The sequence below is a fragment of the Bos indicus x Bos taurus genome, chromosome 18 (assembly GCF_003369695.1).
Source record: "Bos indicus x Bos taurus breed Angus x Brahman F1 hybrid chromosome 18, Bos_hybrid_MaternalHap_v2.0, whole genome shotgun sequence".
Classification (NCBI taxonomy): Eukaryota; Metazoa; Chordata; class Mammalia; order Artiodactyla; family Bovidae; genus Bos; species Bos indicus x Bos taurus.
In genome coordinates, this window is record NC_040093.1 from 4,957,031 (window position 1) to 4,970,787 (window position 13,757).

At 42.8% G+C, this 13,757-nt stretch overlaps 1 protein-coding gene across 1 annotated transcript; it reads left to right on the top strand.

Moving 5' to 3' along the window:
- The first annotated feature begins 11,529 nt into the window (after positions 1-11,529).
- Positions 11,530-12,550, top strand: STMP1 (short transmembrane mitochondrial protein 1). The gene has a single exon (XM_027514856.1). It carries the CDS (start codon positions 11,598-11,600, stop codon positions 11,739-11,741), a length of 144 nt encoding a protein of 47 aa, XP_027370657.1. The 5' UTR covers positions 11,530-11,597; the 3' UTR covers positions 11,742-12,550.
- Positions 12,551-13,757: the final 1,207 nt, after the last annotated feature.

The window sequence follows — 13,757 nt, forward strand, 5'->3', positions numbered from 1 at the left end:
ACAGAATCTCCGACTTGAGTCGGTAATGAAGAGCAGGATCGGTAAACGCGAGCAGATATCGCAGATTCCAATCCTTAGATGGTTTCCCCGAGCAGGGACGCTCGAAAATGGGAGCACTTTCCAGTCACAAATCGGCAAGCACCCCCATTTTGAGCATCCCGGTCTGGGTTACTGGAACCAGTTCTGACCCTTATCCTAGGAAAGACCTGTCATTGGTGATCTCTGTAAAAGTCATTGGTGTAAGGAGACGTTAAGCAAACTTTATAGACAACTTTCATACCAGGCCCCCAGTTAGTTTTCACCAAGTGGAAGCTACTCTCTCAACCGGTAACACTCAAAACATGGCGGCACTTCCCTTCGTAAAACGGAAGTGCCCCCACAGTTTGAGTACCACAGGCTGAGAAGTTGCGGGCCAGGATCACTAAGTAAAGGAATTAGAAGACAGAACGCTTCAAAGGATTAACACTAACCCAAACCGCAAGAGCAAGAGGGAAAGCTAACATGAAGTCCGATTATGAAGCTCGTGTTTACCCCCCGCCCCTGCACTATTACCATAGTACTAGAACTTCGGTTAAGGAGAGTTAAATGCATGCTGAGGTTATTCGACTACACTTTGCCTTGGACTTCCCAACCAAGTCCTCTGCATTTGAAGCACGGAGGCGGGGAAGGTACAATCCCTGGTTGGGAACTAGGACCCCTCATGTCACGTCGCGCGGTAGTGAAAAGTTCAGGCTGCCTCAATTTACGCTGAAATGAGGCAAGAAAATTCCCCTCCCTAGATGTCGCTGGCTAAACACTATACCAACTTTGGGGACACAAAAGGTCAGCTACCAGAAGAGAATACACTAGGCTGGGCGAGTCGGGGTGGGATTCTCGGTGGTTACGCCTCTGTACTTTCAATGCAGGAGACGTGGGTTCGATCCCAAGTTGGGAATATCCTGCATGCCTCCTGGCTGGAAAAAAAAAAAAAAACACGAAAAAAACTATTACAATACATAAGTGCAGTTTAAATGAGAAAAGGTAGCTTCGAGTCAAACTAAGAGGTAACAACCCAGTGCAATTTCAGAAGACTGAAAGCAATAAAACTTACTGAAAATAGACGAGCAGCTGGAAAGAGAAAAGGGTGAACAATTTAAGGAAAAGAATGTGCAGGTGATACTCACAAAAAGCAGGATTTCATTGCTTCTCTAGCCAGGAAGTAAGGTCTCAGACCTGCCGACCTCTTTTATAAGCCAAAGACCCAGCCTTTGCGGGGAAGACCACTCCCCTCCACAGGTCTCCACCCAGACCCACCCTGCCCCATTCTGAGTGAGACCCATCCTCCAGTATTTTTTTTAAAACCGTCGACTCCTTCATTGTTTATACCATCAAAACAAATTATAAACAAACTAGGAAAATACATAGAAGTACCCCCAAAGAACATAACTGTACCTTCTGGGGACTCAGTTATTCATTCAACTACTATTTACTATTTAGCAATATTTGTTGAGCACATAAGACATGCCAAGGCATGCTTGTTAGTGTCTGGGGTGTTTGGGGTGAATCAAACGACGGATTTTATAGTCTAGAATACTGTTTTTCGACTGAGGGTATTTTTTTTCCCTCCCCAGGGGACATCTGGCAAAGTTTGGAGACACATTTGGTTGTCACAACTGGGGAAGGCAATGGAGCACCTTCAGCCTTTTGTGGATAATGCCAGGGGTCTTGGCAAACATTCTAAACTATGTACAGCGCTTTACAATGTGAATAGTGTGGAAGCTGAGAGACTGAAACCTAGAGGAAGGGTGATGGAAAAAAACAATCAAGAACACGTCTAATTCTGTTCATATTATCTCTGAATCTCTGTGTATTCATACAAAGCATTGGTGTAGGGATCGCTTCGGAGTTCTTTAAATCCAGCACCCCATTAAAAGGTATTTTAAATGTTTCTTTTTAGCAACTATGAATATTACAATTTCTCAAAATATTTTCAGTATCTTTTAAAAATGTGCAGTTTTACTAAATTTATGTGTATTATTGAGATCTGAGTATTCTCCCTGTAAGAAATTCTGGACAAAGATAACAAGTCCATGGGATTTACTAAAGATTGTTGGATAAATTTCAAAAACTATATAAATAAAATGGTGAAACCAATAAATACATGTGCCTTAATGCTTAATGGCAATACAGAGTATATCTTTAGCCTATTTCATTAAGCCCCTGTTAGACATTTTCAATTTTTACAAATTTAGGATAATTTATTAATAGTGCTATAATGAGCATTTTTAATTAATATTTTTATTGGCAAATAGTTGATTGGCAATGTTGTGTTAGAATGAGCATTTTAAAATATTTCCCTTTCTGTTTTTTCTTTAAAGAATTTTTTTTTTTTTTACAATGAGCTTTTTTTTTTTTTTCCCGGCCACCCTGAGAGGCTTGTGGGATCTTAGTTTCGCAACCAGGTATCAAACCTGGGCCCGTGGCAGTGAAAGCATTGAGTCTTAACCATTGGAACATCAGGGAATTCCCTAAAATGTGGATTTTTGAGAGCAGCTTTGGTAAAAATGGAGACATTGGTTTCCACCCAGATCTAACCTCGCCACTCCTCTCCACCTGGACCCTCTGCTCTGTCCCCAAACCCAGCAAGGTCCTTTTCATCACCTTCTTTTCTCAGCCACTGACAGCTTTTTCTTCCTGCCCTTCACCCTCATGGAGCACGTTCAGGGCCGACCCCTATGTGTCTCTCACATTTCAAGGGCTTAGCATTTCTCTTTGTCTAATCACTAGCCACCAGTTCAGTTACTTGTCACAGTTGTCCTTTGAGCTCAGCTCCCACAGGGCACAGAGGTTGGTCTTATTCACCTATAGCCCCCCACCCCCAAATCAGCCCTGGGGCCCGAGCTTAGTAAAAATGCAAGAAGCATTTGTTCTTAAGGGTGAAAAACTATTAATGCAATTGACTTTAAGAAATGTGAAACAAAGACTTCCATTCAAAGTTGATTTTAAGTCAATCCCGTGGAGAAGGAAATGGCAACCCGCTCTGGTATTCTAGCCTGGGAAATGCCATGGACAGAGAAACCCGGTTGCAAGAATCAGACATGACTTAGCAACTAAACAACCACCAACGTGCCCATTAAAATCTCAAGTTAATATGTTTATTAGCTGCTTTTTTCCAATTTTCCCCCAGCTTTATTGATGTACAATTGATTTGTTAACTATTAAAGTTTTATTGATGTATACTTGATTTATTAACTGTTAATGAACCTTAAGTCTCAAGTTAATATCTTTCCTCTTTGAAGGTATTAGTCACTCATTCCAATCCGACACGACAACCCCATGGAATGTAGCCTGCTAGACTTTGCTGACCATGGGGAGTCTCCAGGCAAGAATACTGGAGTGGATTCCCATTTCCTTCTCCAGGGGATCTTCCCAAACCGGGGGTTGAACCTGGGTCTCCTACATTGCAGGAACATTCTTTACCTTTCCTCTTTACTGAGCCACTTTTTTTTTCCTTCTTTATTTTTTTTTTTTGGATTAAAAAATTTCAAAGATTTAAGAAATGAGATTTGATAGCCTGGGGTGGCTGGGGGAGACTAGGACTAAATGGAAAAAGTTTGCTAAATCAAACATTCTTCCTGCAGAATTGAAAGCTCTTCATTTGCAAATCAGTAGACCTTGTTGTCATTACAATCACCTGGTCTCTCCACCGTCCCCACCCAATTCATACCTTTATCTGGCTGGTCTGCATACCAGTAAGAATAGCTTAAAAAAAAAAAATCCTCAACAGTTTTTGAAATCCTTTTGTGTACAGAGTTCTTTGCTCAACAGTGAGGTACAGCCTGGAGGTGAATGGGTGATAATCGTGTTTTTTAAAAGGATTCCTACAATTTAATGTAAAATTACTGCTTTGTGCTGAAGTTGAGAAGAAAAAGTGGGGGGAAGGGAGGACTATTTCCAGACTAGATGAAACACTTTAGAAGACCTTACCTGACAGCTGAAATTTATTAGACATCTTTTAATATATCTGGCCACCTCATGCGAAGAGTTGACTCATTGGAAAAGACTCTGATGCTGGGAGGGATTGGAGGCAGGAGGAGAAGGGGACGACAGAGGATGAGATAGCTGGATGGCATCACTGACTCAATGGACGTGAGTCTGAGTGAACTCCGGGACTTGGTGATAGACAGGGAGGCCTGGCGTGCTGCGATTGATGGGGTCGCAAAGAGTCAGACACAACTAAGCTACTGAACTGAACTGAACTGAATATATCAGGGCTTCCCTGGTGGCTCAAGGATAAAGAATCTGCCTGCCAATGCAGGAGACTTGGATTTGATTCCTGAGTCAGGAAGATCCCCTAGAGAAAGAAAAGGCAACCCACTCCAGGATTCTTGCCTGGAGACTCCCATGAACAGAGAAGCTTGGTGGGCTACACTGTGTCCAAAGGGTGACACAGAGAGTTGGACACCACTGAGTAAGGCGATACTCAATATGGCCTTCAAAACCAATCAAGTACGCAGTTATGTTAGAACATCAAGTGAGTGCTAAATCCCTTCAGTCGTGTCCAGCTCTGTGACACTTGGGACACAGGTAGCCCACCAGGCTTCTCTGTCCATGTGATTCTCCATACAAGAATACTGGAGTGGGATGCCATGCCCTCCTCAAGGGGCTCTTCCTGACCCAGGGATCGAACCTGTGTCTTCTGCGACTCCCATGTTGCAGGCCACCAGGCCCCATGTTGGGCCACCAGGGAAGCCCTAGAACATCACAGGATATGGGAAAGAAATAGAGCAAACTTTTGAGAGTTGTAATGATACAGACACGAAACATAGTAGGTCTACTTGTCCAGAATTTTCCAGTTCTTTTAATTGCTTTCTTCCCTAATTGCATTGAATCGTGCCTCTTCAAGGACACTTCATCCAACCAGCTTTTCTAAAATAGCAATTCCATGGAATTTCCCTGATGGTCCAGTGGTTAAGACTCCACACTTCCAATGCAGGGGGCACGGGTTTTATTATTGGTCAGGAAACCAAGATCCCACATGCCATGTGATGAGGCCAAAAGAAATACATGGAATAAATAAAATGGTACAGTTATGACTGATTCACGTTGTTGTATGGCAGAAACCGATATAATGTTGTAAAATAATTTTCATCCAATCAAAAAATAAATAAATAAATGAGCATGAACACATGAATATATTTCAGAAAGTGTCAAAGTTAGTGCACATTTGAAAAAAAAAATTGTAATTTTTGACATTCACCTCCATGCTGTATCTGGAGTACTTGGTATGCATAATTAGCTGATATTAAAAACTCATTTGCTTATTTCTTTGTCATCTGTTTCCAAAACGAAAATGTAAGCTTGATGAAGGAAGGACATTTTCTATTTTGTTCAGAACTGTGTCCCCAGTGCTTGGTCCATCACAGACTTTTGAAAATATTCACTGAATAAGTGAATCTGCCAACTGGAAAAAAAAAAAAAAAGAGTCTGGGAGAACACTTTAGAAAATGCGAGAATCCCTGTGAATGTGAATCTGTGTAATGATAATTTTACATTTTTTTGTTTGTAAAAACAAAAAGCATTTTTTTTACATTTTACATGTTTTTGTTTGCAAAACAAAAAGCAAACCTCTACTTTTAGTAACACCCACTGAGAACCAAGGGAGACGGCAATGGCACCCAACTCCAGTACTCTTGCCTGGAAAATCCCATGGATGGAGGAGCCTGGTAGGCTGCAGTCCATGGGGTCGTTAAGAGTCGGACATGACTGAGAGTCTTCACTTTCACTTTTCACTTTCATGCATTGGAGAAGGAAATGGCAAACCCACTCCAGTGTTCTTGCCTGGAGAATCCCAAGGACAGGGGAATCTCGTAGGCTGCAATCTTTGGGGTCGCACAGATTTGGACGTGACTGAAGCAACTTAGCAGCAGCAGCAGCAGAGAACCAAGAGGAAACCTTAGGGAGGCATTTCAAATGTTGATCACAGTCACTTAGGATGGGGTATGCTTGGAGTCACATAGCCCTCATCGAGAATATTTGTCAGGCATCTTAAGAGTTGTGTCCTGGTTTTCACCTTGATTATTTTGCATTTCCTTCAGGGTTCTTTACATTGTGTGGATAAGAAATTCATTTAAAGAGTATATGTTTTTATGACTTTTGCCTAATTTAACCATCTATATTCAAGCTTTGTGAGGAAGAAAGTGTTAGTCTCTCAGTCATGTCTGTCTTTGCAACCTCGTGGACTGTAGCCCACCAGGCTCCTGTCCTTGGGATTCTCCAGGCAAGAGGACTGGAGTGGGTTGCCATGCCCTTCTCCAGGGGATCTTCCTGACCTGGGGATTGAACCTGGGTCTGACTCATTGCAGGCAGATTCTTTACCATCTTGAGCCACCAGGGAAGCCTGTGAGGATGGCCATTCTAACTAATATTGGTGATGGAATGAATGTAATTGCTAAGAGAGAGGAAGGTATGAGAGTCATGAGCTTCCAAGTGTCAGAGGTGTTCGAATGTGTCTGACACTGTTGTTAACACCGAGAAGACATGAGTTTGCCTCAGCTTTAGATGGAAGCAAAGTCACGAGTTTTAAGTTTTTTTCTTTTTTGGCCACCCACGTGGCATGCAGGATCTTAGTTCCTAACCAGGGATGGAACCCATGCCCAGAGCAGCGGAAGTGTGGAATCTTAAACACTGGACCACCACCAGGGAAGTCCCAGGGGTTTTAATTCAGGGGATTCTGAAGGCGAATCTTGTAAGATCTTGCAAACCACTTCACTAATCAATTTCTCCAGTAGACACACAGCCACATAGTTTGGGGTGGCCTGTTCTGTATTCTTTCAGGGTACAAATTTTCTCAATAGGGGAGATGGATTGAGAGAATATCTGATTACAAGTTCAGTTTTTAAGTCGTGTCTTTGTGACCCCATGGACTGCAGCACTCCAGGCTTCCCTGTCCTTCACTATCTTCTGGAGTTTGCTCAAATTTATGTCCATTAAGTCGGTGATGCTATCTAACCATCTCATCCTCAACCGTCCCTTTCTCCTTTGGCTTTCAGTCTTTCCCAGCATCAGGGTCTTTCTCAAGGTGAAATGGCGATTTACAGCCAGAGTGTTGAGTGAGGGGGTCAGTGGATGCAAAATCCTTGAGAAGAGATACCAAAGTGAAGAGGGGTCTTACCAAGTGAGTCTAATAGGATTCTCATTAAGGCAGGTCAAGGACTCAGAGATTAAATGGAGGGAGAGGAACTTGATCTGGCATGAGAGGTGATTAGCTCTCAAGGGTCAGGGAAAAGATTTAGCAGGATTCTTTGCTAAGACCCGGAAGGCAGGCTCAGGGTCAAGGGCAAGCTCATTATTCCCTCAATTACAAATTCTACCTGTGGGGCAGAAGGACAGATTTCGTGGGGCCAGGCTGCGGAAATTGATGCAAAAGCTAATGGCGACGGATGGGGGTGGCAATCTGAAAGGGAAAAGGGGACTTAAGGGCAGAAATTCCTTCCTTCTCCTCAGGAAAGAGGTTCAGACCCTCATTCAGCACAAATAATGAGATTTGATAGCTGTTTCAGAGAGTATTTTGAATATCACCAGCACACAAAGAGTAGGCAAACATCTGTTTAATAAAGGCAAATTTACTATGAAAGCCCTAGGGGTGGGGACTTGACTAGGTGGGACTTACTCTCATTCTTTGGATTTCTAAGAAATGACTGAGCCAGAACAGTTTTTTAATTTACGGCTTTTTTTCTTTTTTAAAAAAAGAAACTTAAAAAAAATTAAATAATGAAACTTTTCCTTTTGGAACAAGTTTAGATTTACAGAGAAACTGCAACATGTAGAGTTTCCACTATGCCTACTCCCAGTTTCCCCTATACATGAATACATTATAACTCCAACAAGGACTGAGAAACCCGCGCAGCCAAAGGCAGAAGTGGAGCCTAAGAAAACAGGACAACTGTGTGTAATGCGATGTTCTGAGTGGGATGCTGGAACAGAAAATGACATTAGGTTAAGGTTAAAAAAAAAAAAAAAAACCTAGGGAAAGCTGAATTAACCATGGACTGCAGCTAATAATGGGATTCCCTGGTAGCTCAGACGGTAAAGCGTCTGCCTGCAATATATTGGCTTTTTAAATGTAACAGAGCACAGAGAACTGGGTACTCTATAATAACCTAAATGGTAAAAGAATTTGAAAAATAACTGATACCTATAAAATTAAATTTTAAAATACATCATTAGTACATTGGTAGAACACACATGTTACAGTGAATAAACCAATATCATTACTGTTATTAGCTGCAGCCCATCAGTTCAGTTCAGTTCAGTCGCTCAGTCGTGTCCGACTCTTTGAGACCCCATGAATCGCAGCACGCCAGGCTTCCCTGGCCATCACCATATCCCGGAGTTCACTCAAACCCACGCCCATCGAGTCGGTGATGCCATCCAGGCATCTTATCCTCTGTCGTCCCCTTCTCCTCCTGCCCCCAATCCCTCCCAGCATCAGAATCTTTTCCAATGAGTCAACTCTTCGCATGAGGTGGCCAAAATACTGGAGTTTCAGCTTTAGCATCATTCCTTCTAAGGAACACCCAGGGCTGATCTCCTTTGGAATGGACTGGTTGGATCTCCTTGCAGTCCAGGGGACTCTCAAGCAGTCCATAGTTAATTTATATTTCCTTAGCTTTGCTATTAGAACATTAGTACAATAAACTTGTTACATTTAATAAGCCAATATTATTATCAGCTGTAATCCATGGTTAATTCGGTTTCCTTAGGTTTTTTTTGGGGGGGGGTTACACTTGGCTGGGAGGGTTTCTCAGGCTTTTATTTTGGGACAGTTTTGAGGCCTTCTGCTCAGGTCTTATAGAATGTGCTTCAGCTGGGATTATGTGCTCAGTTGCCCAGTTGTGTCTGTCTCTTGGGGACCCCAGGAACCCTAATCTGCCAGCCTCCTCTGTTGGGATTGGTCTCCTGTTTTTCTCATAATTAGATTAGGAGCCTGGTGGGCTGCAGTCCATGGGGTCACAAAAGTCAGACACAAGTGAACGGCCTTAAGAGTTTACATAGAGAGCCTGGGGACTTCCCTGGTAGTCCAGTGGTTAAGTGGAGAAGGAAATGGCAACCCACTCCAGTATTCTTGCCTGGAGAATCCCAGGGATGGAGGAGCCTGGTGGGCCGCCGTCTATGGGGTCGCACAGAGTCAGACATGACTGAAGTGACTTAGCAGCAGCAGCAGCCAGTGGCTAAGACTGAGCTTCCAATGCAGGGAGCACAGATTCGATCCTACATCCCACAAGGTGCTGCCAAAAATTTAAGAAATTTACACATTAAAAGAAAAGAGAGAGACAACCTGTTCCCAGAATAAAGCTACCACCAGCGATGTCTACAAAGAATATGTGGCAAGTATGTGTGTCGAGAAGGGGGAGAACCTGGAGGCCTGGAGATCAGACTCCCCTCTGAGTTCCATGGTCCCAGCCCGGCCCTAGCAAATGTTTGTTTACCAAACATTTGCTTTCATCTCCATGTGAATTGCCCTTCTCTCAAGTCCCATTCCACCAGCCTCAGCATCTTCTTTTGTCTTAGCTGAAGGTGGCATTTTAAGGCAAAGGTTTGGGCCAGTCTGGCTATTTACTCCATTTTCCTCAGTCTCCCTCATGTATTGTTGTTCAGGCGCTCAGTCACATCCCAGTCTTCCCCCTGCAGTGGTAGCGCCGGGTCCCAGTCACTGGTCCACCAGGGAATTATTGATCCCATGTCAATTTAGAACAAGAGAACCTAGAAGAGGAGAGGCACATTTCTTCCTTCTGGACAACACTGACCAAGACTCTGTCTTTGACTTAAGCTTGATTGAGTCAGGCTCCCCTGTAGCCTCTTAACTACACCTTGACCTTGACTTGCCCGTGGCCCTCCCAGTCCAATCTTGGCAAAAAAATATGCCTGTCTCCACCCCACCCTTGTTAACCGATAACTTCTGATCTCTGATCAAATTCCTCATCCAACACCCCTGATGTCTAAACCCTTGGCTGGCTTTCAGCAAGAATCCTGTTAAGCGAGTTTAGTAAGTATCCCCCCACCATGAGGTCTCCTCCTGGTAATTTTCCAGCCACTCACTCACCTTTACTCCACTGTTCAGGCTCTGACTCCCTGAATTTGAGCCCAATCTCAATCCCCCTGGGCTTCCCTGGTGGCTCAGATGGTAAAGAACCTGCCTACAATACAGGAGACCCAGGTTCAATTCCTGGGTTGGGAAGAAACCCTTGGAGGAGGAAATGCCAACTCCCTCAAGGATTCTCCTCATGGACAGAGGAGCTTGGTGGGCTCTAGTGTCTGGGCTCATAAAGTATCAGACTCAACTGGGCACAGCACATATTCTTTTCCAAATTCTTTTCCAATTTAGATTATCATAGAATTTTGAGCAGAGGTTCTTGTGCCATACAGCAGGTCCTTGATGGTTACCTGTTTTAGAATAGCAGTGTGTACGTGTCCATCCTAAACTCACAGTCTGTCTTTCCCCCTTTCCCCCCCTGGAAATCATAAGTTCCTTCTCTAAATCTGTTAGTCTGTTTCTGTTAAGTCTTGTCAACTTAAAAAAGAAAGAAAGCACTATGTGAGAGTTGTGAGTTAAGTTTTCTTTGGGACAAAATAAGGACTGCAGTCTAGAGACAGACCTCAGATAGCTCTGAGAAACCACTCCAGAGAGGCAGGGGGAAGGTCAGTCTGTATGTGATTTTTGGGAAGAGAAGTTATGCAATCAAGCACTTTTTTTTTTTTTTCTTTTCTGCAGAAGGTTTCTGCTAATCACGAGGAGGAGCAGATATCACCAAAAAGGATTTTAGTGCTTTCCTAGATATGAGGAGATACAAGAATTGGGCTCATAAAATCAGTTCCTGAAAATATCTAAATTTCTGAAGACCTGTCCTGCCAGTTTTTCCACTGAGCACAGCGTGCCTCCTTTCTGTGAGCTCCTTTGAAGGGCAACAGCTGCCACAGCTCACGATTTAGCCCTTGTAGAGTCAAGTGCGAACTTGCAGTTGATCGTCTGTACCCTTTTTTGGCTTCACGGTGCCACTTATGGGATCTTAGTTCCCTGACCAGGAATTGAACCTGGGCCCTCAGCAAAAAGTGTTACCAAAAGCGTGTGTGGGGTCTGGCTGCCTGCCACTCAAAAGCAAATAATCAGGCCAGGTTGGTGGGAAGGAACGTTTGCTTTATTTCAGATGCTGGCAACTAGGTTGGGGGAGGATGGTGGACATCGATCCAAAGGCCGACTCCACCCCACCCCAAAAGGGGATGAGAGCTTTTATAGACAGGGGGAGGGGGGCTACAGGCGGAAACAGCACAGTCCTCTCCAACAGTCATCTTCAAATTGGTCATCAGTGGTCTGAGCAGCATCAACTTGATTGTGTTAGGTACAGTTAACCTTCAGTTTCAGGGTCCATTTTTTCGCATTTCTTTCCAGTCAATTGTCTGAATTGTGGCAGCTCATGTCCAGGGTGCAGTCCAGTTGCCCTGTAGTTAACTTCTCCACCTGCTGCTTTGGTATCTATAAGACAGCTCACAGCCGGGGGAGGCAGGTCCCAACGGCTTTCGGAGCTGCAGCCGCTGTTTGCGCCCACTTTTCCGACACTATGCTCCAGTTCTTGCTTGGATTTACTCTTGGCAATGTGGTGGGAATGTATCTGGCTCAAAACTATGACATACCAAACCTGGCTAAAAAACTTGAAGAAATTAAAAAGGACGTGGATGCCAAGAAGAAACCCCCTAGTTGCTGAAGCCAACTCCAGCACTGCCTTCTGGATAAACTGAGTCTACTGCTCTCCAGGGCCTCCTTTACCATTTGAACCAAAAGCTTTTGTTTTAATCTCCAGCCTCCACAGTTTTCTTTTTCGCTAGACCTTGCATTGCCTCACAGCACAAAAGGGGCCAGAAGTTAAGAGCAACCCTTATTTCTCCAACATCCTCACTACTTCCTTCCTCCTTCCAGCCTCTTGGGAGGTCCTGAGAATGAAATCATGGTGCTCGATTAGTTATCATACCTTTAATTAGTAGTCTCTCCCTTATTCTTTGGGATTTCTACTACCTTTTTCAAAAGAAAAATGGATGAGTTTTATGTAGTTGATGAGATCCAAATGATGCGTATTTCAGAGTCTGGTGATTATAATGGGTTTTTAAACATTTGGTACTAAATTATATTGTTTCACAGTAGTAATTAAAATGAAAATCTGGAAGCTAGTTTCTGTGAATTATCTACTGATTTTATATCATCAGGAAGCTCCATAGTTGCTAATTTCACCAATAAATCAATTTACTATTCATTAACCAAGAAACTGTTCTGAGAATCCTATCAGGAATTGGGGAATTTAAAAGTATTTAAAATAATGGTCTTTGTCTTCAGTAGAATTCATAATCTAGTGTGCCTGTTTTTTCTAGATGTATTTGATCAATCTCTTTTCAGTCATGAGAATCATAGTTAATGCGATTACAGATACTTTTGACATTACATGATAGATCTATGAGAAATTGTCTATAAAGGAAATTTTCTGCATTTTTATATTAAAAAAGTGTATACATTATAACTTTAGAGTGATTCTCATAAGACTTCGTGTTTTTCTCCTGCAATCAGAAATTACTTTTGTAATTTTTCAACGCATAATCAGTCCATAAAATTTTTTAGTTGTAAAAAAATGTTTAAATACATAACTTTCCTCTGGGTCAATACAAAAGTGATTTGTATTATCCTCCAGCTCATAGTTCCTCCCACTGGAGTCAGACACTGTCACTAGTTTCTTGTATCCTTTTGGGAAAGATTTTGTGCTTAAATACACACACATACATGGGGGTTTTATACAAATGATAAAAAGCTGTATGCAGAGTCTTCCCCAGTGGGGATCATTACATGGCCGTCTGGAAGGGACAAAGGACTGCTTTCATTTTTCGGCTGCAGAAGGTTGTACTGAGCGAATATACTATAATGTATTTAATCCGCTCCTGAGAAATGCTAAGTTTTTTCCTGTCTTGCTACTACAGTGGTAATGTTAAACCTGATGTTATACTTGTCAATGCAGGGGGATATCTCCATCCTGAAGTCCTAGAAGGGTGATGTGCACTAAATATAAATAAAGTCCCATCTCACTGGGCATTTTGTTTCAGAGAGCTTGTTGGGCAGCTTCACTGATAATGCCATTTCTGAGGACATTTTAGCAGAATCAGTAAACTGGAAGAATGGCTTAGAGACCTTTTTTTCAGACAGTGATGCCACTGTTACTGTGATGATAAAATGAAGTGATTCTGCTTCTCTTGGAAAACACGGATCTTTCATACATGGAGATGAGTTTTGTCCCTGTTAAGTTGTACTGGTGTGTGAGACAGATTAGGATCATATTTTGGACTGACTTGTCCCTTGAAGTGTGATCGGGGCAAGCAGCTTATTTTTCTGAAACTGTTGCATTCTCTGTACCTACCTCAGAGGGCTTCCGTGAGAAACAGCTGAAATAATGTGTGATGTGTAGCACAGCGCTTTGAAAATCAGCCAATAAATAGTAGATACTTGTCCAAAAAAAAAAAAAAAAGACAGCTCACAGATATGGCTCAGAATATTGTCCATAGCTCTTGAGAGGGAACTAAAGGTCCTTGACTATGTTGAATGACTACATTATTATTTAGTCTCCTTTGATTGTTTTCCTTTGTTTCAGCATTTCTCCTTCTCTGATCACACTTATTCTTTGACTAAAGTCTTCCACGGGCAAAAGGCAGGCAGAAGATACGGTGTGGGGGGCAAGGACCAAAGC